The following is a 27531-nucleotide window of genomic DNA, read 5'->3' as shown; positions in this document are numbered from 1 at the left end:
GAAATCTGATATTTCTTTTATTAAACAAGCTATATTTAAGTTTAAAAATGTTATTTCATCTTGTTTTTCACAGCAATAGTGCTGGGAAACTTATTTATGGATATGATTCAAAACAAGTCATTGGATGTACAGCAGATTTTAGTGGTGAAATTCTTATTCCTCAAAATGTCACTGAAATATATAACCAGAATTTTGGTAGTTCAGTATTTAAGAACTGTAAAGATTCAATAACATCACTTAAATTCGAAGCAAATAGTAAAATTATCAATATTTATTCTTATAGTTTTTATTATACAAGTCTTGAGTCAGTAAATCTTAGTGAGTGCAAAAAACTTAGATATCTTCCTGATTCACTCTTTCAAGGATGTAATTATTTGAAAGAAGTTATTCTTCCGCCAAATATTACAAGTATCGGAAGCCATTGTTTTGAAGGTACTCAAAAGCTCAAATCAATAGATATACCAGATTTTGTGGTAACTATATTTGATTCTGCTTTCTCCTTGTGTAGTTTGACAACAATAAATATCTCTCCTGATTCTCAATTGAAAAATTTAGGTTTTTATTGTTTTAAAATGTCAAATCTTTCTTCAATATTTATTCCGAAATTTGTAGAATCAATATATTCGAATGTTTTTCAAGATTGCACTAATCTTGGAAATATAACAATTGATCCAGAAAATGAAAATTATAAAAGTGATACTCATGCAATTTATACAGGAGCAGATAATTCGACACTATTTTTAGTTGGCGCTGCATATACAGGTGAGTACACTGTTGCTAATTATGTTACAAAAATTTATGAATATTGTTTTACTGATTCAAAAATTTCATCCATCAAACTTCACAATGGTATTACAACTATTCAACAATATGCATTCTATGCTTGTAAATCATTATCAAATATTACAATCCCAGAAGGTGTAAAATCTATTGGATATAATGCACTTGAATATTGTGGATCATTAACAACTGTATTTATTAATGGAAATATATCATCAATTGAAAGCTATTTATTTAGTGAATGCAAATCAATTTCAAGTATTTCAATTCCAGAAAGTGTCACAAAAATCGGAAGAAATGCATTTTTTAGATGTTCATCATTAACAAACATTTCATTACCTTCAAGCCTTCAATTTATTTTTGATAGCGCATTTAGTAGTATATGTGGAAGGGTTGTGTGACTTTTTTTGTAAACGTAAGAATTCATGCAATATCGAGCGATTTTGTATCATTTTTTTTAACATATGAAGTAAAAAATGTATGATTCTGACGGTTTTTATTCTTACGTTTTTGAATAAATCAAGATTTAAAAAATTTTCAAAATTGTAAGACATTTACACTCAGCCCAAACATAATGAAATAAACACATTAAAAATTAACATTAATTTTAAAATAATTTATCTTTTATCTTTTATAAAAGAAGCTATATATAGATGATGTCAGATATTCCGCGATTAATTAAACATTGTTTAAATCCTGAATGGAATCATAATCAAAGACCTCATAAACGAGAATAAAAGATTCACTACCATAATGAAATAAAAAATAAAAAAATAAACTTTAAAAATTCATGTCTCACATTTATGAAATCAATTATTTTTATTTTGTATGAAATGAGCGTCAAAACTAACAACGTTAAAAAATTGGGATTCACAAATGAGGAAATAAAGGATATATTAGATGAGATGTGTTATGAAGTTAGTAAATATTATTTAAGAAATTGTCAAAAATTTGCCGAGTTATTAAATGATTTAGATTATGATGGAAAAATGAATAAAGATGATGTTATAAATTTCTTATATCCCACATCTGAAGAAGAAAAACCTAAAGAACCTGACGTTTTCCCTGAATATTATGAAGAACGGATTAAAGATGATGAATACGATGAAATTGAAAAACTGGAAAAAATAAGAGATGAAATAGATGAAAAAATTAAGGAATTAAGAGAAGTAGAGGATTTAATGAATATCCCAGCTTCAGAATCAGCAGTTCAGAAATCTCATGAAGAAAGATATAAAAATTATGTTTATGAATCAACACAAAATTTATTAGATGGTGAAATAGACGAAACACTTTCAGAAGAAGGTACTAAATTTATTCATAAACATAAGTTACAATTTATTGATAATGAAAAATACCCTTGTATCTTACTTTCACCCCCTCTCGATTCTGAGAAATTCAAAAAAGCTCTTAAAAACGTGACATATGCAACTAATACGATTAAGAAAGAAGATCATGATATTTACACAAATTATTATTTAAATAAATGCACAGGTGTTGATAAAGTTTTTGATTTATTAGATAAAATATCAAAAGAAACCATTGGAACCTATAAAATTTTGTGTGATTGTGGTTTCATTATTGAAGATACCAATAATGTTTCATATGAAAGAACAGCACCGAAGGAAGATGAAGTGGAAAGGTCTATACCATTCGTTATTAAGAATATAAAAGATATGAAAACGTATAAGCATTATATTTATTCATTTATTTCAGAAAAAATGGAAGCAACCCATAAAACATCTTCTCATCATTTTATAGCTATTCATACATTCCTTTTCAAAGTTGTGAAATTAAATAAGACAGGAATTAGATTTAATGTATCAGGGTACGCATTCTTGAGTAAATTAAAATGTATTCGTCACGTCGCAGATGATAAAAATTTATGTGTTCTTAATTCATTTTATGGACTTTAAAGAATAAACTTTATTTTTATTTAATTTTTATTCTTACATAAATGAACAAAAACGGAACCGCTAAAATGAATGATAATCAAATTAGAGCAGAAGGTAGAAGGTTATTTAAACGCTTCTATAACATTCCTGATGGTGTTAATCCTAAAACTCGTAGAAGCTATTTAAATGAAGCAATAGATTCATATGAAGGGTTTGACATTTCATCAGAAAGTGAGAGATTAGCGAGAATGTTAAATGTTAATATTGATTTCTATTATTGTGATCCTCAACCAGAAGACGTGGACATAAATAAGGTAGACTTTCCATTAGTGGATTCAATAATGATAGATCCAGAATTTGAAACAGTAAATATTTATTAACACAGAGTCCATGTGGAAAACTTCACGCTGACAGAATAACAGACGTTGAAGCACTCACCGGCTATAAAGTTTGTCCATATTGTAAAGAAGAAGTTTATTCTATCCGTGATGATCCAGAAAGGAAAAACCAAAGAAGATTTTTAAAGCATTGTGAGAAATGTAAAGAAAATAATGGAAGATTAATTCAAGACGTTCAGTTGCAAAAGACCCAGCAACCATATGCACCACATATTACGAAACAGAAGATATATCAGTGGTTATTAGCTCATAATTTGCAGGAATATTATCAACCGACAAGATATATATATTACTTTTGACTTCGAAACATTAGAGACTAAAGAAGAATTACAACTTTCTGAGTGTGCAACTTTGAACGCTTACTTAAAACCATTCATGGTATCATCAACGGTTAAATTAAACGATAAAACATATACGAGGAATTTTTGCTTAACTTCGAGTGATTCTTTTATTTCTGATTGGATTGAGTTTTTATTTTCAACCTGTTCATTAGTTGCTAAATCAAATATTGAACAATATGAAGAATTAATGAAGTCGCAAACATTAAATGAAAAACAGAAGGAAGCATTTAAAGAACTTCTAGATGAGGAATTCAATAAAGTGAATATCATAGGTTTTAATTCGGGAAAGTTTGATTTAAATTTAATTCTTCGTGATTTAAACACTGCAAAATGGAAAATAAAATCAATGCTGGGTTCATCTTCACAATTTAAGCAAATCATTGTAAAGAAAACAAACGTTCCATATGAATTGAGATTTATTGACATCAGAAATTATATAGCGGGGGGACATTAGACCAATTCACTCAAGATTTCGGAAATAATAAAACACGTGTTAAATCCTTTTTCCCTTATCAATTCATCACATGGGAAAATTACGAAGAAGAATTATATAAAGAGGAACCATTCACGAAAGATTCATTTTATTCAGCATTAACTCAAGAAACTATATCAGATAGTGATTATCAAATGTATCTCAATGATGCTAAAAATTTTAAGAATAGATTAGAATATTTTATTCATTATTGCAATAAAGATGTTGAAATTATGATTGACCCAATCGATAAAATTATTGAAGAAACATTTGTTTATAAAATTGATATGCTTCATAATCTTTCTTTATCATCGAATGCTTCAATGATTCGTTACGCTTTAGCATATAAAGACTTTAATCCTAATGAAAAATATCCTGAGGAAGAGATAGAATCAAGTTTTGAATTAACGAAAAAGTATTGGAAATATAAAATTGAATCATATAAGAAACAAGATGAAAAAGCAGAAAGAGATACTAAAAATAATGTTTCAATGGATGATTTTCAATACTATCACGATTTAATCCTTTCATCTAAATGCAAAATGTGTGGTAAAGTGTTTACATATGCAAATAAACCAACATTGGATAGAATCGATAATGAAAAACCACATACCAAAGAAAATTGTCAGTTAATGTGTTGTTATTGCAATGTCGTGAAATCAAATAAAGATGACGATGTTCAACGTTTAAGAATCAATTTAAGAAATTATGCATTAAAAAATAATTTACCAATGACTTTAGATTCAGTTGAAGCTTATCACATTCTCCGTAATGGAATTACTGGTGGTCTATCAAATGTTCAACATCGTGTTAATCTTAAAGGAATCACGCACATTAATAAACTTTCATATAATCCAGAAACTAAAACTGTATCAAATGAGGACACTTCCAACATTATGACTCATTTCGTTGGTGTTGACTTTAATTCATTATATCCTTCATCATTTTCATCTAATCCTCATGATTTCATTCAATATACTGACCATAAAATGTATATGCCGGGAAGATTGAATGGTGTTATCATTTGTGATACAGCAACAAAGAAAGCAAAAGCACTGGGAATAATTAAGAAGAAAAATACTTTATTCGTGGCTGAAGTAAAGGGTCACATTGATGAAAAATACATTAATGATTACATAAACTTTTTACCGATAATAAGAAACTTAGATATTATCACAGATGAAAAAACAATTGGCAGTTTTATGTATAATTACATGAAATCAAACAATCTACCAGTTGACCAGAAACAGAGAAAATTAACTCAATTAGCATCAACACACAACCAATATCAACCATTTTCTTCTTATTATCTATGGTATCTAATAGACAGATTTCATTTTATCATTGATGACATTCAATCAATTTTAACATTTACGAAAAACACTTTTTTAATGAATTTGCGAACAAATTTATGAACGAAAGACAAAAGGCTGAATTAGAAGGAAATAAAGGAAAAAGTTTATTTTGCAAAATTTCACTTAATGGATCATATGGTTACGATGCAATGAATACACAAAATTACGCAAAGACTAAAATAATGAATGCACAGAGGGCACGCGTTGCATGTATGTCAAATAAGTTTAAAAACATAAGAGAAATAAGTGAAGATACATATCAAGTGATGCTTAAAGATAGATTTTATAGATGTGATACATGTTTACAAGAGGCATTCTTCACTTTAGATAATGCTAAATACTGGTATTTGGTTTTCATTTATGATTTTATGTATAAATGCATGGATGTTAATCGTTTTCATTTCATTGAAGGTGATACTTTCATCTTATTGGGCTATTGCTGGCGATCCAAGTCTTCCTAACACTCAAGCATTTCAAGCAATTGTTACAGATAAACAATTTTATGATAAAAACATTTTCAAATTCGCACCTTTTGATTTCTTCTGTTTTGATGAGAAATTTAAACCTAAATTAAAGAATAAAGCTGAAGAAAAAGCACATGAGAAGAAGTTATTGGGTTTAGCAATTGAGAAACAAGGTGATAACATGGTTGCTTTATGCCCTAAGTGTTATACATCATTCAACGGTTCAATTGATGGAAGTGATTTTAAAAAGATTGCACAAAAAATGAAGGGTGTTAGTTTAAGACAAAATAAGCAATTAACACCTAAAAAATATTTGGATATAATAAATGATAAAGTGATATTTGATGGTCAAAATATTAATTTACAACTTAAAAACGGGTCAATGACTCGCTTAACAATCGGTAAGACTGCATTAACAGGAGCACACACTAAGGCTGTATGTTGTGAAAATGGATGTTGTATGCCATTTATTTAATACAATTTAAAATTTTATTTTTAATGAAATGCCACAGACGAGACAAAAGGAACCGGTAATAATGATTTTGATTCTTGATCAAAGAGGTGGGCACCCTTAAAACATTTATTTTATTTTTATATAAATGAATAACACAGATTTAAAAATTTTAATTGATGATTTAGTATTTAATCAAAATTTTCTTAATTATTATGATTTAAAAGCATATCTCCAAAAATATAATAATAATATAACGGGTGATGATATGGAATATTATTATCCATATTATAAAAATGAAATTTTGAAATATCATAATAAAATAATTTCTGAAATTAAAGACAAAATTAAAAATAATGAATATATAAAGGGAAAAACTAAATCACAGCTTAAACAGTTGAAAGATTTCAAAAATAAAGTATTAACAGAAGAAGATATTGATGAATTATATAAATTATATAATCCTGAGCCACAAAAACCAAAGCCGAGGTCTAAAGTAGCAAATGTTCAACAGCTAAAGGAACAAAAACCAAAGGTGCAAAACGCCCAGGTCCTTCAGACCATAAATGATGCACAAGCTTTAATTTATGATTCATTAGTTAAACCATATTCAGCCCGACTTTTAAATGAAGATCAACTTTTGGAATTCATCCTTCAACATAAACTCGAAGCGGGAAAGTATATCAAACCTTTATATACAGCATATTTAAAACAAATGAATAGAATACATCCAGAATTAATGAAGGAAGGAATGAAATCCAAAATCAAAGCAGATAAAATTAAACCACTTGCAACACCAAAACCTCCAACGACAGTACCGCCTCCTCCTTCAGTTAATCCTTCATCATTCACTTTATTATATCCATTTCAAACATTAAAGAAGCAAAAAGATTTTAAAAAGGATTTCAAGATATTAAATAAACCAATTGACCCAAAAATTCAACCGTTAAAGGAAAAATTTAGTCGACCTTCATTTGCTCCATATCCATATTCATACGAAATCGATCATCTGGAATATTCAAAAGGAAACGTTACTTATTTATTTGCCATTAACATTAACACTAGATATTTATATTGCATTCCGGTGAAAGGGAAAACAGAACAGGAAACAAGAAGAGCTATTCAATACTTACTAGATCATGAAAGAGTAGATAATATCAGGGGTGATGGTGATAAAGGATTTCAGGCAGCTATGGCTCATTATTTCCCACAAATTAATTTTTTCTTCTCATCCTCTCCATATACGTTTCATAATAAAATAGTTGATGCGGTAATGAGAACTCTTAGAGATGCGTTAGGGGTTAACGGTCAGATATACTGGGATGGAAATCATGACTTCATCATACAGCAGTTAGTATATTATTACAATAATACATGGCATAGAACTATAAACATGAAACCGGTGGAAATGAAAAATGATATTTCAAAAGAATGGGAATATATTAGAAAGCAAATGGAAAGGTTGAATGATGTTAAACGTGAACAAATTAATTCGGGGCTCATGAATTTTAAACAAGGAAATAAAGTTTTAATTCATCTCGATTATGGAAAAACTGATAAATCAATGACAAAAAGAAGACGAAGATTTGATACAATAGCTGAATTTGTTAGATATATTAACGGTAATGTATTAGTTGAAGTTGACAATAAATTAATAGAAATTCCGATTTATTTTATTACTCCATTATATTTAAATAATATTTAATTTTTTTTATTTCGTAAGAAATGAGTGACAACAAAGCAGTCAAGAGTCCAGACGATGAATATAAAAAGAAACTAAACAAATTAAATCAAAAATATGCTATTACAAAAAGAAGCCGCAATGCGGTGGGGTTGAAAACGATAAAGAGAGGAAAGAAATAATCGAAAAATTAGAAACTTACCGTTCAATCCTTAAACTGAGTGAAGCAAAAATAAAAGAATTTAATAGAATAAATAAATTGATTGGAAGAGATGAATTTAATAAAGATGAATTTTTAAACTCAATCCAAATTTAATTTTTATTCCTCTTCGACAACATCTCTCTTTCCATCATTACTGCATAACCACATTTTCTCAGTTTTAGTGGTTTGTTATTTTTAGCAAGTTCTCGCATCATTTTTATCATTTCCTCCCTTGTTATGATTCGTGGTAAATTTTGAGCTTGTGGGGTATCCATTTATGATAAAAATAAAAATTTGTTATCACTTATTTTATCGTTAATGGTTTTAGGTTATTCAATAATTAATTATTTTTGAAGAACTGAAGGTGCTACCATGTTACCATGTGCTACCAGGTCATTTAACTTCTTTTAAAAATGATGACAACATGACATTTTGACAACATCACAGGAGGAAGGTATTTATGAATTATTTTTGAAGAACTGAAGGTGCTACCATGTTACCATGTGCTACCAGGTCATTTAACTTCTTTTAAAAATGATGACAACATGACATTTTGACAACATCACAGGAGGAAGGTATTTATGAATTATTTTTGAAGAACTGAAGGTGCTACCATGTTACCATGTGCTACCAGGTCATTTAACTTCTTTTAAAAATGATGACAACATGACATTTTGACAACATCACAGGAGGAAGGTATTTATGAATTATTTTTGAAGAACTGAAGGTGCTACCATGTTACCATGTGCTACCAGGTCATTTAACTTCTTTTAAAAATGATGACAACATGACATTTTGACAACAGTCCTGGAAATTTGATGCAGTCCAAAAATAAAGTTAGTTTTAAAATTATTTTTATTTTTTTATTCCTATATAAATGACAGCAACAAACAATAACAGTAACTTTATCGTTTCTGATGAACAAGTTATTGATTCATTAGCTGAGGAATTAGTTGTGGCAGAAACTAAAACCCTCAACGAAAGAATTGGTGAAAACAAGATTGATTTACATAAACTACCTCAAACACGAAGAGAAGGAAAACTGGTATGGCTTTATTAGTAAATAAAATTTCAAATTTAACGATTATAGATGTTGATATCAATAAATCATACAATGATGAACTTAAAAGAAACAGTTAGAAAAGATATTTTATCAAAACTTTCGGATAAAGATGTTATCGTTAAAACCGCTTCAGGAGGTCTTCACATTTATTGCAACACTAATTTCTTCTATGCAGTTTCGAACAGAATGATTAAATGTTATTCCTGCAATGATTATGATATTGACATAATGACTTCTATTGATGATTCAAAGCGTTCATTAGTAGTCATGCTGATTCAAGAGTTCGCAAGAATGCAACAGAACCAATCAATACATACTCATTCATTCGTGGAAGTTACGATTCAACATTAACCAGAACAGTGAATGATATATTAAATGATTGAATATTAAGGTAAGAGTTGAAAAAGAAGAACGAAGAAATAAAGACTATTATGAATGAAAACAAAGATGTAAACATTGACGATAAACTTGCCCAGAGCATAGTTGATGGCATCTGTGATTTTGAAGTACATAATGACGGTGGAAACATGAATTTAGAAAAAGAAGTTCATTATTCACACTGTTTCAAGCAATTAATTCGTTACCTAATCATTTAATTAATGAAGCATACGAAACGTTTATAACTTCTGCATTTAACAGAAAATGCTAAAAGTAATTTTTGAAAAAGCACTAGTAGATATGCACATTTAATGACTTCTCCATTTTGTTTTAGTTGAAGATTCTAAAACTTTATCAAAAGGAATATTATGATGAATACGGTTTACCTTATTACGTAAGCCAAAAATACATTTGATATAAAAACTTGATGACTCGTTTTTGATAACAGATATTAGACGCAAGGCTGAAAATCATCAGTATAAAAACAGTTCTGAAGTAATTGAGATTTATCACGTGTAATCCGTTTTGTAGATTGTGGAAATAAATATTTCATTCAAAAAGGACTATAATATCCACGACAAAATGAATCAAATATCATTCGTTCTTCAGTCAAACATGAAAGAGTCACTCAAAATGATTAAATTATTTAAAGAAGAAGGTAAACCATAACAGCATGGAATGTACTACTAAATCAATTGTCTTCATTAACCGTTAAGGTGTTTGCTTTAAATCTGATTCTCCAGATGTTCTCAACGTTTCAGGGTTATAAATACAACGTTCTTGAAAAGCCTGATTACTCAAAAATTGAGATGTTTATGAATTTCATTAAAGAAGCCATTTGTGAAATAACGATGAAGTTATAAATACCTTCTCGGTTGGATTGCATCAATGATTCAACATCCTGGAATCAAGAATGAAACAGCAATTATTTTGAAAGGACTTCAGGGAACAGGTAAAAACAGATTTACAGACATTATTTCTGAACTTCTCGCCGGTTATTCATGTAAAAACATTACCGAAATAGGTGAGCTAACGGGTAATTTCAATTCAGTAGTCGAGAATAAAATGTTTCTTGTACTTAATGAACTCAAGAATGTTGGTGAAGATAGACTCGCAAACTTCAACGCTTTGAAATCAATTATAACGGATAATGAGATTAGAATTAATGAAAAGAATCAACCCAGAAGAACTGCTCAGAATGTTGCAAACTTCATTTTCGTAACTAACAACGTCTACCCTGTCAAAATTGAAGTTGGAGACAGAAGATACGTAGTTTTAAGAGTTAATGGTAAATTTAAGGGTCAATTTGATTACTTCAAGAATTTAATGGATTCATGCACAAAGGAATTTTATGATAATTTACTGACGTATTTTATCAATTACGACCTTTCATCATTTAATGTACGAATCATACCGATGACCGAAGCCAAACAAGATTTAATTGAATTATCAACAAATCCTTTAGATGTATGGATAAATACACATTATGATGAATTGTGTGCAGGTATGACGTGTGAAAATGCTCTATTCTGCAAACCATCAGACATGAAAGACAAGAATTTCCAAATGAGTATTAAGGATAAATGTGATAGGAAACATAGAAGAATAGACGGTAAACAAACATGGTGTTATGTTTTGAAAGAAGAAATGAAAGGATTATATAAACAGGTTGAACCAAACGATAATGATGATTCATTTACTGACGATGAAATATCTGTAAATGAAGCTTTATAAAGTATGATTGGAATTTATTTTTGCCTTCCTCATTAATCCTGCTGTGTTGTCAAAATGTCATGTTGTCTCATTTTTTCAGAGAAGTTAAATGACCTGGTAGCACATGGTAACATGGTAGCACCTTCAGTTCTTCAAAATAATTCATAAATACCTTCCTCATTAATCCTGCTGTGTTGTCAAAATGTCATGTTGTCTCATTTTTTCAGAGAAGTTAAATGACCTGGTAGCACATGGTAACATGGTAGCACCTTCAGTTCTTCAAAAATAATTAATTATTGAATAACCTAAAACATGAGACTTTGTCTCCGGACTCTTTGAGTCACTTAACGTAAACATTAACGTAAACATTTATTTCTGCAGTTCATCCATTACTTCATTACCTAATTAATTACAGACATAAAAATATATTTAGTTCATTCATTGAACTCTATACCATGCGTAAACTGTCATGTAAGGTGGCATGTATTCTTTACTTTGTCCCGTTGTTTGCGTATATCCTGAAACGAAATGTGTATGGTTTCCTTCTCCCTGAGTGTCACTCCAGTAACAATTTATAGCAAACTTAACGTCGTCTTTAACATCATATCCTTTACCTTTTTGTCATTCCTGACCAATCCAATATCTATGCTTATGCCAACCTGCTTGAGATGTACTTAAATCTATGTAGTGACTGTGTGCAGGTAAATTTTCACCTGAAATCGTTTTACTTCCCCCTGTTTCCTTTGAAGAGTTTGCACAATACAAAAACCTGTCAACTATTTGTTCCCATGCACCAACACCAAACATTACTTGAGGACCTCTTGCATCCATAGATGTATAAATAGAACCTACTGGGTTCATTAAATCAAACATATGAGATATTATAGGATTGTCTCTTTGAACTTAAAATATAGTGCAACTATTTCAGGTTTCTTCTGGTTTGTGTCAGAATATTTTTTATAATATAATCTTATGTTTTCAGGGTAGGTAAAATCTTGACTATAATATTTATTTCTGTCATCTGTATAATAATATACTATTCTCGTTTTTTCTATTGCATTATATCTTTTATATCTATAATAATCTAAATATAATGTTAGCTTTTGTTCATCTACATGTGGTGTTCTGACATCATCTCCATAGTCATAATAATATGGTGCTGGAGCTGGGTCAGGCAATGTCATATCTGCCATTTCATAAACTCTTAAATATTTCTTTTGTTCGTCTCCATATAAGTTTAAGTAACAGTTGTTGTCTAATGGAACTTTAACTTGTGTACCATTATTCTTTATATAGCTTACATACATTTCATTGTTATTTTTCGGAATGAGTTTACACCGTGTACCATTTTTTAAGGAGTGTACAAACTCCCATCTAAAATATTTGTTTTCTTCATAGATAGAAAAGTCACCAACAATAGTTTCAATATTTTTCGTTGTTCCTATCAAACTTTGGTATATTTCGTTAACATATGTTTTATCCACCTTCTTCTCTAACTCATCGTTAACATATTCCTTATCCACCTTCTTCTCTAACTCATCGTTAACATAAGTTTTATCTGCTTTAAGGTCTAAACATCCCGAAACCCATTCTGTATCAGCTTTAGTTTTAAAAATCTTTGATGTCCATTCATGATACCATTCAACCTTTTCTTTAATTTCTTTATCTTTTTCATCAACGTAAACCAAATTTGCTTTCTTCATTATGTCATTTAGGAAACCTTCTATGAATTCCTCATTTAAATTAAATCTTCCAATCTTCAAAACTTTAGGAAATGCATTTAATGCGTAATATCTCTGTTCTTCTGGTGGAATTGATGTTATATCATCCGTTATACCTTTAATTTTAGAATTCATAAATAAAATTTCTTTTATATTTGATATCACTGCACCACCTTTGCAAACGAATTCGAAATGTTCATTTTTCAATACTATCTCCAAATCTCCATATTTCAACCTTTGCGTTTGTTCTGCCGTCTTTGAATTATATGCATATATGGCGTATGTAATGGTCTGAGGGACCTGGGTGCTTTGTGCCTTAAGTTGTTGTGGTTGCTGTTGTTTAATCATTTATTATGATTTAAAAATAAATATTTAATCTGTTATCTCATCAGCTATTTTTTCTATTTGAAATTGCCATAATATTTCATTCATGAATTCTAAATCACAATCAAATAGGTCAGTTATTCTAAATTTAATATTTGATAAATCTTTTGAATGAAGAATAAATGAATTCCCGGATAATTGAAACGGATATGATAAAGAAAATGTGTTTAAGTTGATGGATAAAATGTTTTGTATTGATGGGTAAGAGTTAGGGTCTAATGTTTGATGTGAAAATCTCATTGGGGTATTAACTTTATCACATTTGATTAAAATGAAATTGGAACCAGTGTCAGAATACAAAACATCCCCAACATCTTTTTCAAAATTTAATATTCCCAACAATGAACGAAGATGAGGAGTACAAAATTTAATTTTCAGCGGAAATTTAATAAGGTTATTTATTTCATCAAGTTCAAAAAGTTTATCGGGTTTTGATTTAAAATTTTCTTCATACCATATGATAAATGATTCATTTAAATAACTTAAAATCATGTTAATATCCCATTTCGTTATCACATTATTTATATACATATCATACGTTTTTTCATGGTCATCTTTAATAAATGATATATAATCTGAAGGGTCTAAAAGAATGGGATTAAATTTACCACTCACAGAAACGAGAGTAACATTATAAATTCCGCTAACTGTAAATTTAATTCACAGTTATTATTCGAAATAATATTGATAATTGACATTTTTATTACGATTAAAAATATGGTAAAGCGTTATTTTCCAGTGATAAATAAAACTAGAATAAGATTACCTCAAGAATTCATAAATTCAACGAATAAGAAATTCATTCATGTTATAAATTTTAGTGTTTTCAGAAAATATGAGTCAATGTCATATTCATCAACAGGTTATATTTCACTTCATTCAAATTTAGTTCAATCAAACCCATATAATGACCATTTCATAAGATTTTCAGATGGTATTAAAAATGTAATTGATAGATTAAAATATGAACAGATTGACAATATCGAATTTTTGGAATTTTGGTTTAAATATCCCGATGGAAAAAAGATTGAAGTTAAAGATAAAGCTGATACTATAACAAAAACAATTACAATGACCGATCCAGATAGTGGGGAATAAAAAGAAATAAAACAAACGAGAGAAACTGGTGAAAGGTCAATTATTATCGATTATGATTCAAAGGATTATTATTCGATAATGTTAATGCTTGAATATTAAATAGCCTTAACAAAGAATTTTTCAAGTGATATTTATATTCATCAACTATTTTATTATAAATATCATTATATGTTAAATGAAGTTCAGTTGTTGTTCCGTTCTTTGATATCTTAATTGTGCTAATATCCTTTATAGATTTATTTTTGCAACTGTTCCGCAGCATGAAACCTCATCATCTATGAAAAATTGAATCTTAACGTCTGAATCTTGAACATCACAAAGAATGGCGATAATGTGAATTAATGATTCATAAGGTAAAATAATTAAACCAGATTGGTCAATTAAATTTATTATTGAATCATAATTATTAATTATTATATCACGGTAAATTTTCATTAATTCAGAATTAATGTCTACTTTATATGGCGCATTGCGACTGGAATCTACGATTCCTGGGTTCTCGATGTTTGATGAAAGAGGCGGGGGGTATGTTGGATAAGTGGGAATTTCAACAGGTTCTTTACCAGGTTCAGATAAAATGGTTGGGTCTCCATTCTCATGGTTTTCTTCATTCTCCTCATTCTTCGGTAAGTCACGAGTTAATAAATTGGACTGTGGTGCTGACCTTGTTAATTCAGGGCTAACATTAACTTTAACATTTTGAATAATTCGTGATTTATCATCATTTACGTTATAACCAACCGTAATCTCTGCTTTTGCGTTAGTGTTCTTTTGACTAGTGAAACGTCTTCTCATTTATAATCGAATAAAAAAAAGAAAAATATATTTAAAGTTTTATTTAGTTGTTACGGTAATATCCCAAGGTTCATCATTGTTTGCTTATACTTTCTTTGTAACTGCACCAATTATGTTATTGATATTGCTTTGAGTTTCTTCCAGTCTTATTTTATCATTTACAATATCTTTAATCATTTCATTACATGCATTCTTAAAACCATCTGATTTTTCTAATTTACGTCTATCACTTTCTTTAATTAAATCAAAGTTATAACCTTGTTGAGAATAAAGTGGTTTCTTTATCAATTCCTTGAACGCTTCTGAAAGTGAAGATGAAGAAATTCTTGCCACTTGAATTGGTTTAAATTCTGCTTTCATTGCTTCTTTCTGTTCATTGAACAGTGGATCGAATAAAGCAACTTTAAAGAATTTCTTAGCTGGAATTTCAGGTCTAATATTTGCATATTGACCATCAAACTGATTAACATATCGTGGTAATCCATCCGGTCCCTCTTCAATAGCATTTAATTCTTCATTGAAATAAGAATATGGATTATAACGGTATGAATTAATTGGACCATTTTCACCTTCTCTAATGTATTGTTTAACAGCTTTTCCATTTTCATCAAATTGCATAGGATAACGTTCATTATATGCTTTACGTTTAGGATAATCAGATATAGTTAATTTATAACCATTTATGACTTTAATATTTCCTTGACCATCAGTAACGAAAACTTCATTTATACCATCAGGTTTTCCATTTGGACCCGTAATGTCTGCTTCGTGTGCTTCCCAATTTGGACCATGACGTTTGGCATATGCTTGAGCTTCTGGTAATGTTAAAACGTTTCTCATTTGTTTAACATCTTTTGAAGACCAGCAACAATATGAACTAATTCTTTCATTCCATCAGGAACTTTCATAGTTCTATTATATGCACCCCTTTTGTTTGTCCCTTGTTTTAATGGAACCTGTAGAAGATTTGCCATTTCTGTCATGTTTAATTATAAATAAAAAATAAAAATTAATTATAAAAAGTTAATCAAATTTAACACCTCCTTTATTTAAATCAACTATTATTTTTCCATGTTCACCTAATTGCTGATATTGTGTGTAAAGTTCATTAATGCTCATTGGTAAATTCACTTGATAAAGCATAACGTTCAACTGTTGACGACTAAACCCACTGAAAATGAAAAGTGTGATAGATTTGATTTAATGTTTGTGCTTAATGCTTTGAAGTATTGAACAGCCATGAAGAATGAACACTGAATGTGTCGACATTGAGTTAATAATTGATTAAAATATGATTTCTCATTAGTTATTAGTTTTGATTTCACTGCATCATCTAGAAAAATGAGTGAATGCAAAAATTCTCTATCAAAATTTGAAATAGAAAGTGTTTCAAATAATTCATCCCGTTGTTTATCAATAATTTTATCCTCTAATCCTTGCTTCTTGATTGTATTATATAATTCTTTATACATTAAAAAGTTTTTTAAATAATCTTCTGCTTCTTCTTGTGATAAATAAATAATTGGAATTTTGATTAAATGCTTTAAAGATTCAAATGTATCATCTGAAGGTGAACCTGAACGGTTGATATAAATTAACACATGTGAATGGGGGAAGTGTTAGCAATAATGATAATTTGTTTTAATATCGTTAATGTTTTACCTTTATTTTGTTTACCAATTGCTGCAGTGATTGAATTTAAGTAACATTCAGAATATGGAATTTTCATTAATTTTTCCTTAGATAGAGCATTTCTATTATCACTCAATGCTTCATTAATCATATCATCTACGTATGTATTATATACTCCCACTAATTCTTCATAAGGGGTGGATGAATTTAAATCCATTTAATCAAAAATAAATTTATAATTTTAAACATTTCTATTCATCAATATTTCATCATATGAACTTCTATACTGTGGTGGTGTACCTGTTGAATGATATTTCAAACCTTCGTCCGGTGTCCATGTCCAATACGTAGTCCTAGTAAAACAAACCTGAGGAGGATTTGTCACCTTTGAACAGTAAGTGTCATTTTCACCCTGAATGATTGGATAAGCTTTCACTTGTACTGTAACTTGTGAGTTGAAAGTTTCTAATCCATCAAAGAATATACCCGCTCCATCACGTTGAACTGGAATAGTGCATAAGAATGAAGTTTGGTCTTTCCATGTTCTAGCTAATGGCGTGCCATTATCATCATTCAGTGGTCTAGTTAATGAGTCCTCATATTCTTCTGTGCATTCATTCACTCCATCTAAATCAGAAGCTTGAAGCATACGTGTAAAGAATATGTCGCCCACTGTGGTCATCGCTTGATCGGGGAAGTTTCTGGAATCTATAGTGACCTGAAGACCTCGAAGCATTGGATTTTCTAAAAACTGTTCTTTGCATTGCATTCTTCGGAAATGTTAACACAACATCTGTAACATTATGAAGAGCGTATGAGAAATCTGAGCTAATACCTTCAGGAGTGATGCAACCTCCATTTAGTAAACGAACGTCAATATGTTGAGCTGGAATCATGAATGGATCTTCCTTACTGAATAAACGTGGTATTGCTTTAACTGATTCTTCAATTAAACCGTATCCTGGTGTAATGCATTTATCCTCTAAAACTTCCATCTTTGTGCATGAAATAATAACGTTATCAACTGTTGCGTTAGCAGATGTAGCGGCTAAGCTTGTAATTAATTTGGCAGGAAGTCCGATTTGTTGGAATTTGCGATCATATTTATAAACATGATTCATAATCTTTTCATAATTTTCATCAGTTATCTTTTCATAAACGTAATTTTGTAAATCAGCAACTCTTAACGGGTCAACCTGACAAAATACTAAAGTATCCCTGAAAACATAATATTAAGAATGATTTCACCAAATGATTTAGGATAATCATCGAACGCCTGAAATGCTAACAAATCATTTACCGGAATAATCATATCAAAAGTGATATCAACTTCTTCATTTGCTTTCTTGAAAACTTCTGAAGGTCAATATATTTACCACATACTGAGTTATCATATTTTTGAACATTATTAAATAAACGAATGAACAAACTTTTTAACTTTCCTTTCTGATTTTGGTTTATATGTTGCAAATGCGAAAGATTCACGGGCGCAATCCATCTGAAGATAACCGGCATCACCTCTTTCGGTTTCTACTTCTAATTGTTTAAAGCTTTGATTTGATGATTTGTAACCAACGAATAAACGCATGCATTTAAAAGCGGCATCACATGTGAAAGCTTTATTTGAAACTAGAGTTGCTTTAACTTTGCGTTTAATATATGTGTCACCTAATTGGTTCACATCATGAGCCGGATTTGTAATTCTTAAATGAGTTTGTTTATCATCAAAATATGGAGCATCAGAGTCATAGCATGAACTTTCAAGTTCTCTATAATATCTTCTACCATCATTCTTTGCGAATATTTCATTTATCTTTTCGAATGAATGAATGAAACACATTTCCATTAATCGGTTTGGTGTTTGGTACTAAATAGTTTGTCGTCATTTATTAATAAATAAAAAATCAAAATTAAAAGATGAAAATGAATTTTTAATTTTAATGAAATAATCAACTATGGCTGCAGGATTCTTTAAGAAATTATGGGATAAAGTAAAAAGAGGAGCGCATAAAGTTTGGGAAACAATGAAGAAAGGAGCAAATTGGATATTTAAGAATAAAGAAGCAATTAGTGACATTGCTGAATCAATAACGCCAAAAGCCGCCCCAATAGAGAAATATTAAATAAAGGAGAAAAAGTTTATCAAAGACTTCAACCGATACTAAGATAAAAATAATATTTATTTTTCCACTATCTACCTCCTATTTTATTAAGTATTCCTTCAGCAATTCCACCAATTGCGTTACCTGCTTGTGCTCCCATCGCCGGATTACCTGCTTTAGTACCTAATACTCCACTATGATAGTTCCTGCCGTTTTCGCTACTGGTGCCAAAAAGTTTGCAACGGGTTTAATAATATTTTTATGAACCCAACCTGTAGCTTTCTTAATTCCATCCCATAATTTTTTAAAGAATCCTGCAGCCATAGTTGATTTAATATTAATTAAAAAATATATTTCATCACTTATATTCTATTTTTTATTTAATGATAAATGAAACCGATTTTAAAAATAAATGAAACAGAGGAGGAAGAAATAGATGAGTGTCGTGTTCAACAAAAAATAAACGTTGTTAAACCAATTACTGAAACAAAAATTTTTTCATCTATTGAAGAATTTAATGACTATTATGCTAATAATAAAAAATTATTTGAAGAATTGACAACATGTAAATTGAATAAAATGTTTAAAGTTGATGGATTCAAAATTTCAAAAATAAAAGGGGTGGTTAGTTTGAAATCTATTCCTCAATCAAGAATCACCTCATTAATGAAAATTGATGATTTAACAAAAAGAATAGAAGAGATTGAAGAAAGAATAAATCAAATAATTGATTTCATAAATTCAAATAATCATTAGTTTCTTAAAGTTCTTTTTAAAGTTTATTTTTTTATTTTTTATTTCATTATGGTAGTGAATCTTTTATTCTCGTTTATGAGGTCTTTGATTATGATTCCATTCAGGATTTAAACAATGTTTAATTAATCGCGGAATATCTGACATCATCTATATATAGCTTCTTTTATAAAAGATAAAAGATAAATTATTTTAAAATTAATGTTAATTTTTAATGTGTTTATTTCATTATGTTTGGGCTGAGTGTAAATGTCTTACAATTTTGAAAATTTTTTAAATCTTGATTTATTCAAAAACGTAAGAATAAAAACCGTCAGAATCATACATTTTTTACTTCATATGTTAAAAAAAATGATACAAAATCGCTCGATATTGCATGAATTCTTACGTTTACAAAAAAAGTCACACAACCCTTCCACATATACTACTGCATTTTCTTCATGCATAAACTTAACCAAAATTGTCATTCCACTAAATATTACACAGATCTATCAATTTACATTTTCAGATTGTATCTCATTGTCAAACATAACATTCCTAGGAAATGTAACCGATATTGGTAACTGTGCGTTTACTAATTGTTTATCCTTAACAGAATTCAAATTTTCAGAAAGTGTCAAAACTATCGGAGAATCTGCATTTGGATATTGCATATTATTCACAAGTATTACAATTCCATCAAAAGTAGCAATAATTGCAGCTAGTACTTTTAGGGACTGTACTTCATTAACAAGCATTATTTTCGAGGGAAATATAAAATATATTAGAGATAGGGCATTCTATAATTGCACATCTTTAAAAGATTTTACATTTCCAAATAGTATAAGCTCCATTGGACAATTTTCGTTTTCATATTGTGAATCATTGGAAAATATTACTTTTTCTGGAAGTATAACTCAAATCTTATATAGTGCATTCAAATATTGCACAAATCTAAAGAATATTTCATTCCAAAACAATAATAATAGATTATACTTTGAGGATGGAATATTTTTTGGTATTGTGCATCCATTGAATATTTTCATTCCAGGCAATTTTAACATTTCTATATATTATGATAACTATTTTCCAAAAAGAAGTAATCTGTATATTACAAATGAAACAATTCTATCAGATAGTTGTAAAGATCTTTTTGGTAAACATTCAGTTTATGTTCATAATTCTGATGAATCAGCTATTATATCAAATGAAATGACAAGCACTGTCATTAATTTTATATCAATTCCGCTAGAATATCCAAAAACGGCAGAAAATATTTATCCTAAGTCTAAATGTTTTCAATTAGCTCCAATTCTCGCTTCAATTAAAAGATAATTTTGCCCATTTTTAAATGTCATATTATTATTGATAATTTCGGAGAATGCTAACTCCATTATAACACGCCATTAAATCTATAAAATCTTTGGAATAAACAATTATAAATATACTCTATTAATATTGCTTTTCAATAACATCATTATTTTTCTCGCGATACCAGAATCTTTCATAGTTCATTTTATCATTTTTACAGCTTTTAAAAATGAAGTCATTAAAAACGTCGAGAAAACCATTTCCGAGAATGCAGATGACACCCAGATTCTTTTACAGCACCAGCCATTAAGAATGTGGTTTCCTTCTATATGGTCTTGAAATAATTTTAAATTATATGGAAGGTAATTTAAATGACGTTACATGCCTGCTGTCAAAAATTTGAATTAAAGTCAGATTGGCGTAAAAGTATCCTTAAATACACTTACAACTTTCTGGCATGCTCTCATAAAATCAAAATACCAATTATAGCAAAAAAAAGTATAGCACAGGGATTTATAACTTGGATTTTGAAAAAAAAATGTCAGAAAGTGCTAAGTGCAGTCTTAATGATGCACTTACCACTTTCTGACCTTAATTCAACTTTTTGACAACTAGCGTGTAGCGTCATTGCGATTTAACCTTAAACATCTGAATTGAAGGCCATGTCATAGGGGTGTAAGTGTATATGTAAGGGTGCACTTACCACTTTCTGACATGATCTCATAATATCTATATATCTTTATTTTAAAAACAAAAAAATATAACAGCCATATGAGGTACTAGGCTGTGAATTATAATAACTTTTTCCCAAACAAAACTATTAACTTTTTAACTTAGAAAATTGTGATATAAAGTCAATATGTCAAAAATTTGAATTAAAGTCAGAAAATAAAAAATAATTTTTTTAATCCTTAAAAACAGGAGTGAAATTGACAACAGAAGATTTGACGTCAGAGATTATATCTCCTACCAAGTCATTGAGTATCTGTCTTACTTTGAGTCTGATTTTTTCCTGAGTTATCTGCATTGAAGATGAAGGTTTCAAAGTCTTTATTTTCTCAGAAATTTCTTCCCACTTAGAAATGAAAGCACTGCAGCCACTCAAGTACTCAGACAATAGAACAATTGTGGAGCCGTCCTTCATCTCCAATTTAACTTCTTTAAGACAACTACTGTGTTCAACAAGTCCAACAACACTAACAAACTCTGTTTGGATTCTCAGATTAAATGTATCAAACAAACTCATGAAGTTTTCTTCATTTCGACATGAAACAATGAAATCATTCATAAGTAATGTATCAACGTAATCAATCATGTGATACATTTTTGTTTCCTTCTTCACTGACCTCTGTTTGACGTTGATTTTTGATTCATTTTGTGTTGAAAATGGAGAAACTGGTTTTACGTCTAAATCTATGTCATCAAAGTGGTCAATGATGAAGAAAACATTTGTGAAATCAAGAATACGTGACAACCTCTGCGGGAGAATGAATGTAAGACGAAGAAAATCGTTCATTCCGTTTGGATTTGAAATTATATTCTTAATTTCGTGTAAAATCGTGTTAAATTCGTGCGAAAGAGTATCAAAAGGAGGAATATGGAGTATCTTGGAACTGATTGGCTTAAAAGTATTGTTCCTTGAGAATTGTAAAAATCCTCGAAGAATTTCATCAATAATTGGGGTCTTTTCGCAAGAATGGGATGAATCTTCGGCATCTTTTCGCTGTGGATGGATCCTAAGTAGTGGATATTGGTCTGCCAACTGTAATAAAGTTGTATTTATGAATTTTCCGTAGAAATCGAAGATATTGGATGTATGTTTAGCGAGGGATTTGAAATCATAGTAGAAAACAGCTGTATTCCTCTTGTTTCCTGTTGAAATTAAATATTGATAAAAATTCTTACTCAAAATCTGCAAGAAAGTGGATTTTCCAGATGAATTAGGACCAACTATGGCTATTCGTCCACTAAATGTACATCCATTCTCCATTCCTGGACAAATAAAAGTATGATTTTTCAAAATTTCTTTTGCTTTGTCATCCAAATCATGGGGATGGGTAGTAATATCACCAATCAATGATGAAAATGCTTTGAAAACTTCCATATTCGCGGCTTCTTCGATTCTTTCGGCATTATCAGAAATAAACTGACGAGTTTCGAATTGTTTCTTCGTAACTGATGATTTGGCATCTCCCAATTTCTTTGGTGATGACTGTATTGACTTATTATCGGGAGATCCGTTTTCATCGAGTAATATTTCTTTTCCTTTGCCTTTTTTATCGTAATTATTATCGATTTGATCGTCATCTGATATTCCTTCTACGTATTTGACGTTGACGTCTGATAAATGTTGTGGATACTCGGATTTGTGGCTGGAATTGATTTTCGGAGTATTGTCTGGTGGTAATGATATCTTTGGCTCTTGGTACGTATCGGAATCCGATTGTTCTTGTAAAAATGGACTGTTTGGTTTAATATTTTGTTTTGATTTCGCTTTTTCACGAATTGGAGATGGTTCTCTTCGCGGGCTTGCATTATTTCCTCTTGACGGTGATGGTATTCTCTGCTTTGATGGACTTTGGATATCCATTTTTGATTGAGCTCGAGGGCTTTGTTTTAATGGACTGCGAATATCACTTTTGGAAGGTGGGTTTTGTCTATTTGTGTTCTTATTTGACTCATCTAATTTTGATGGTGATTTCACGCTTGATGAAAATAATTTCATTGGTTGAATGGGACTTTGATCATCCTGATCAAGTATTGAGCATATAATAAGATCACCTGGTTTAATTTGCTTAATATCAGTAATCCTATTCATTTCGGAATCGTATAAACATTTAATTTGAGGTCTATCTAATGCAACAGCTGCATCATTCATGATTTTTTGAAGAGAATTTGATAGTTTTATCATTATTGAGTCTGAGTTTTGATTCTTTCCCTTACTTCGCACATAAATAACAGGTTTTGTTGACATTTTGTAAGGAAATATAATTTTGTATACTTTATGTCGGCTCACAAAATTGAATTGAATGATAGTATACAAAATAATAGTTATTAAAAATAATGCAAAATTTAAAATTAGATATTGAGTTAAAAAGTGACAATCTTAAAATTGCCATTAAAAAAAAATGAGTGATGAAAATGGTGCTTCTTTTTATGGTGCAGACTATAATCATAGATTCCAACAAAGATATCCAAATTCTCAGCGACGTGGTGTTGATGTAAAAGCAAAATCCCAAAAATTCGTCGAATTAACGAATACAATGAAAATATTTCAAAAAGAAGAGATAGAAAAAGTTAGAACAGAGCTTCTAAGAGATGTAGAGAATCTAGAAAGCAATCTTCACAACTCCTTAATAAAATTAAATTTTGTATGTCAACAAGAAAAATCGTAAACTTAAATAAATACCATGGAAATAAACTATTTTATTAATAAACAAATTGTAAAATAACAAAAAAAAATCCGAAAAATATAATAAAAAAAATTAATCTTAGATACTATTAAGATTTTTCAGAAATACTTTCGATGCCTTTTCATACTGTTCGATACTGGCCAGATTGTGAAAGTATTTCTTGAGCTTATCAGATTTCATGGCCTTAGAGCATTCGCTGTGGAAAGAGAGAGTTACCATCGCAGTTATTGCATCGGATACGAACTTCTGGGAGCTTAAAAGCTTCGTAAGTATTGGAATAAATTTGAGATAACTCGGGGAATAGCAAACACGGCCAATATCATCAATGAATGATAAGCAGTTGGTGTAGTATTTATCTGTGGCTCCGTTCTGAGTTTCGACTGCAAATTGAAGAATTATTCCGTTTTCTTCCAAACGACGAATAAAAGCGACTGATTTCGGAGCGCGTCGTACTGCAAGTGTCGCAATCTTCATATTGTGGCAGTCGTGGCTTTCCAACAATATTTTCAAAATATTGATGAAAAATTCAGAATTTGAAGCGAGTTCGCGGGTTTCTTCATCGGCAAATATGGTAAAGAACAATGTTGACACTTGTTGCAAGTGTTTTTTCGCATAAGAAATCCAATTATTATTTTTCAGAAGAAATATCTTTCCTTCTGTGGTTTTTGCTATGATAAGCATCACCATCCATGCTTTAGGTGATGATCCTGCTACTTTTATCAACGCTGAAACAAGTTTTTCGTCAGGAATAATCGAATTTTGTCTAATCAACAAAGAAAGAACTGAATCGGACAGTTCCTTATTTGTAAGGTGTTTTGTGGCCTTGGATAAGTCGATTTGGCCGTTTAAGTCTCCGAAAACAATTGATAAACAATTATAAGTTGTTTCTACAGTTCTGTCGTCTTTTGCTGAGAGGAAACTCATGAATATAGGCTTAAGATGTGATAGACGTTCTTTCCTGTACGTTGGAAAGTTTTGTATCAAATAATAAAATAATGAAATGTAAAGATAGCCGAAACCCTTCTTCAAAACCAATCTCTGTATTGTCATTAAGTTATCCAGGATCGGCCAAGGGTTTGTAAGCGATAAAAGTTGTTTTGCGTAATATGAGTGCAAAATTAACATTTTTTCAGGCCGAAATGAGAACAAGGCATTGATATGTTTGCAGTTGGACTGAGATAGACCTTTGGGATAGTGAATAAACAAATAGGAGAAGCATTCTATTATTATATCAACAACTTCTGTGTCAACAAAGGGTATTTTAGTGAAGAACTTGGAGGTAACGAAAAAAGGAATGAACTGCTTGTCCCGTTTCATCAATGTGCAGCATGAATTATAAATTAATTTTAAAATTGAGGGAGAAGTTGAACTTTTGAAGTGTATTGATATAGGTGTATAGAATGCTGAGAACTGGTTTGTTGTTATAACTTTAGAATAGTAGTCCAAATACTTAGAAAACAAAGAATTTGTTGGATCTCTCAATACATTGGTTGCAGGATCATCAGATTCTGAAGAATAGTCTTCTTCTTCGATTTCATCGTAATATTCATCAGAATTATATGTGTTTTGCTCAATATTTTTATTGTTTTGAGTTTGATTTGTATTTTCTGACAATTGCTTCTCAATAATAGCAAATACAGACTGGTCGTCGCCTCGGTGACATAGTGCGTCGTTGTCTTTGATCATTTTAACAAATTTTGTGATTTCATATTTATTTGTTTCGTGAAAATAAACTCTTCCGGAGCTAAACTCGTCAAATATCTGCGCAAATGTAGGTCGTACATCTGGATCCCGGTCCCAGCATTTACGTATAAGCTTCTGTAGAGGTGGTGGAGTATTATTTGTAAATCTAGGTCGTTTATCCTTTTGTACGACGCCTGTAAAGATATCGTTGACTGATAAACCTTGGAATGGCTTGACATTTTCGGACATTTCGTAGAGAATCATAGCGAAAGCGTAGACATCAACTTTGTTAGTGTAATTGTTGGATGTAATGAGCTCAGGAGCCATGTAATTGGGTGTGCCAATCTTTTTGGTAAGAATACTAGTCTCTGAATCATCAAATCGAGCAATTCCGAAATCACATATTCGTGGAAAGAAATTTTCATCTAAAAGTATGTTTCCTGTCTTCAAATCTCGATGTATGATGTTAAGAGAGTGTAAATGAACCATACCAAATGAAATTCCAATAGAAATGGATGTTAATTGCGTTCCTGAAAGGAAATCTTTGCATCTTGAACGAGTGTATGAGTTAAGTGCACCATTTGGCATGTATTCAGTGATAATTGAATAAGGAGGTTTTGTTGTAAAGCCAACAAAAGGAACGAGAAAAAAGTTGTTGCACTTAGCCATAGTTTCGATTTCTCCAAGATATCTTCGAAGCTTATTGCCTTCAAGCTTTTGTGAAAATATCTGCTTAATTGCAACAATTTTACCGGAATTCTTATCAACGCCTTTGATTACTTCGCCGAAACCTCCTTTGCCGATAACATCTTGGAATTCAAAGTTGGATAGGTCAACAACCAAATCAGATTCAGTCTTGGAAAGTTCTTGAAGATGCCTCTTGTAAACACTCATTTTTTTCTCTTATATCAAAAAAAAAAAAAAAATCAAACATAAAAACAAGAGAAAAGTAATTTTAAATTGATAATAAATATTTTATGAAAAATTCCAACGAGTGGTGTAAGAACTTTTTTTTTGATTGATTGATTGAGAGAGATAAAACTTAACTATTTTTTAAGCTTGGATTTATATCTAATACTTGATTATCACGCACTTTTCAATTAACTATCATATCTAACCATAAGAAACTATATGAATGATTATGAATTTTTTTGGTAATTGTGCCTGAAGCTTTAATTCAAGATCGTCAAGAAGGAGATATCTGCAGATAAATCATATGTTTTGTGAAGAATATCTCTATGTTTAAAAATGTATCACTAATGTTTGATTTTCATTCTAAATCAAATTAGAGTAGTTTATCCATCAAGGGTAATATATAAGTGAGAAAAAGTAGAAAATTGAATGATCCACTTATCATTTAGGTTAATGAAAATAGTAGTATATGTTGACGGGTTGTGTGACTTTTTTTGTAAACGTAAGAATTCATACGATATTGAACGATTTTGTATCATTTTTTTTAACATATGA

At 30.0% G+C, this 27531-nt stretch overlaps 6 protein-coding genes and 8 pseudogenes across 14 annotated transcripts, besides 4 other annotated features; 7 read left to right on the top strand and 7 right to left on the bottom strand.

Annotated features, from left to right (window-relative positions):
• Positions 1-572: 572 nt before the first annotated feature.
• Positions 573-1181, top strand: TVAGG3_1074900 (ribonuclease inhibitor domain-containing protein; the record flags this gene model as incomplete). Its single annotated transcript, XM_001323053.1, has 1 exon — positions 573-1181. The coding sequence occupies one exon, from the start codon at positions 573-575 to the stop codon at positions 1179-1181; it is 609 nt and encodes a 202-aa protein (XP_001323088.1).
• Positions 1182-1511: 330 nt separating this feature from the next.
• Positions 1512-17601: a mobile genetic element.
• On the top strand, positions 2738-4070 carry TVAGG3_1074880 (annotated as a pseudogene). The gene has a single exon. A coding segment is annotated over exon 1 (1333 nt).
• On the top strand, positions 4210-5202 carry TVAGG3_1074870 (annotated as a pseudogene). The gene has a single exon. A coding segment is annotated over exon 1 (993 nt).
• TVAGG3_1074860 lies at positions 5298-6180 on the top strand (annotated as a pseudogene). The gene has a single exon. A coding segment is annotated over exon 1 (883 nt).
• TVAGG3_1074850 (integrase core domain containing protein family) lies at positions 6305-7861 on the top strand (the record flags this gene model as incomplete). Its single annotated transcript, XM_051256500.1, has 1 exon — positions 6305-7861. One exon carries the CDS (start codon positions 6305-6307, stop codon positions 7859-7861), a length of 1557 nt encoding a protein of 518 aa, XP_051076276.1.
• Positions 8917-11214, top strand: TVAGG3_1074840 (annotated as a pseudogene). Its single transcript has one exon. A coding segment is annotated over exon 1 (2298 nt).
• Positions 11966-13049, bottom strand: TVAGG3_1074830 (annotated as a pseudogene). The gene has a single exon. A coding segment is annotated over exon 1 (1084 nt).
• On the bottom strand, positions 14492-15191 carry TVAGG3_1074820 (annotated as a pseudogene). The gene has a single exon. A coding segment is annotated over exon 1 (700 nt).
• Positions 17065-17418, bottom strand: TVAGG3_1074810 (annotated as a pseudogene). Its single transcript has one exon. A coding segment is annotated over exon 1 (354 nt).
• A 630-nt stretch (positions 17602-18231) lies between the features above and the next one.
• On the bottom strand, positions 18232-18669 carry TVAGG3_1074790 (uncharacterized protein; the record flags this gene model as incomplete). Its single annotated transcript, XM_051256499.1, has 1 exon — positions 18232-18669. The coding sequence occupies one exon, from the start codon at positions 18667-18669 to the stop codon at positions 18232-18234; it is 438 nt and encodes a 145-aa protein (XP_051076275.1).
• A 344-nt stretch (positions 18670-19013) lies between these two features.
• On the bottom strand, positions 19014-19249 carry TVAGG3_1074780 (annotated as a pseudogene). Its single transcript has one exon. A coding segment is annotated over exon 1 (236 nt).
• A 2257-nt stretch (positions 19250-21506) lies between these two features.
• Positions 21507-21534: a mobile genetic element.
• Positions 21535-21538: 4 nt separating this feature from the next.
• Positions 21539-21650: a mobile genetic element.
• Positions 21651-21656: 6 nt separating this feature from the next.
• Positions 21657-21684: a mobile genetic element.
• A 165-nt stretch (positions 21685-21849) lies between these two features.
• On the bottom strand, positions 21850-23946 carry TVAGG3_1074740 (P-loop containing nucleoside triphosphate hydrolases family; the record flags this gene model as incomplete). The annotated part of the gene is made up of 1 exon (XM_001323048.1): positions 21873-23846. One exon carries the CDS (start codon positions 23844-23846, stop codon positions 21873-21875), a length of 1974 nt encoding a protein of 657 aa, XP_001323083.1.
• A 144-nt stretch (positions 23947-24090) lies between these two features.
• Positions 24091-24437, top strand: TVAGG3_1074730 (uncharacterized protein; the record flags this gene model as incomplete). The annotated part of the gene is made up of 1 exon (XM_001323047.1): positions 24097-24363. The coding sequence occupies one exon, from the start codon at positions 24097-24099 to the stop codon at positions 24361-24363; it is 267 nt and encodes an 88-aa protein (XP_001323082.1).
• A 22-nt stretch (positions 24438-24459) lies between these two features.
• Positions 24460-26958, bottom strand: TVAGG3_1074720 (protein kinase protein; the record flags this gene model as incomplete). Its single annotated transcript, XM_001323046.1, has 1 exon — positions 24460-26958. One exon carries the CDS (start codon positions 26956-26958, stop codon positions 24460-24462), a length of 2499 nt encoding a protein of 832 aa, XP_001323081.1.
• Between the last annotated feature and the right edge of the window lie 573 nt (positions 26959-27531).

The sequence above is a fragment of the Trichomonas vaginalis genome, assembly GCF_026262505.1.
Source record: "Trichomonas vaginalis G3 chromosome Unknown ctg_114, whole genome shotgun sequence".
Taxonomy (NCBI): domain Eukaryota; phylum Parabasalia; order Trichomonadida; family Trichomonadidae; genus Trichomonas; species Trichomonas vaginalis.
The sequence above is the reverse complement of the archived record's forward strand: the minus strand, read 5'-3'. Positions and strand labels throughout refer to the sequence as shown.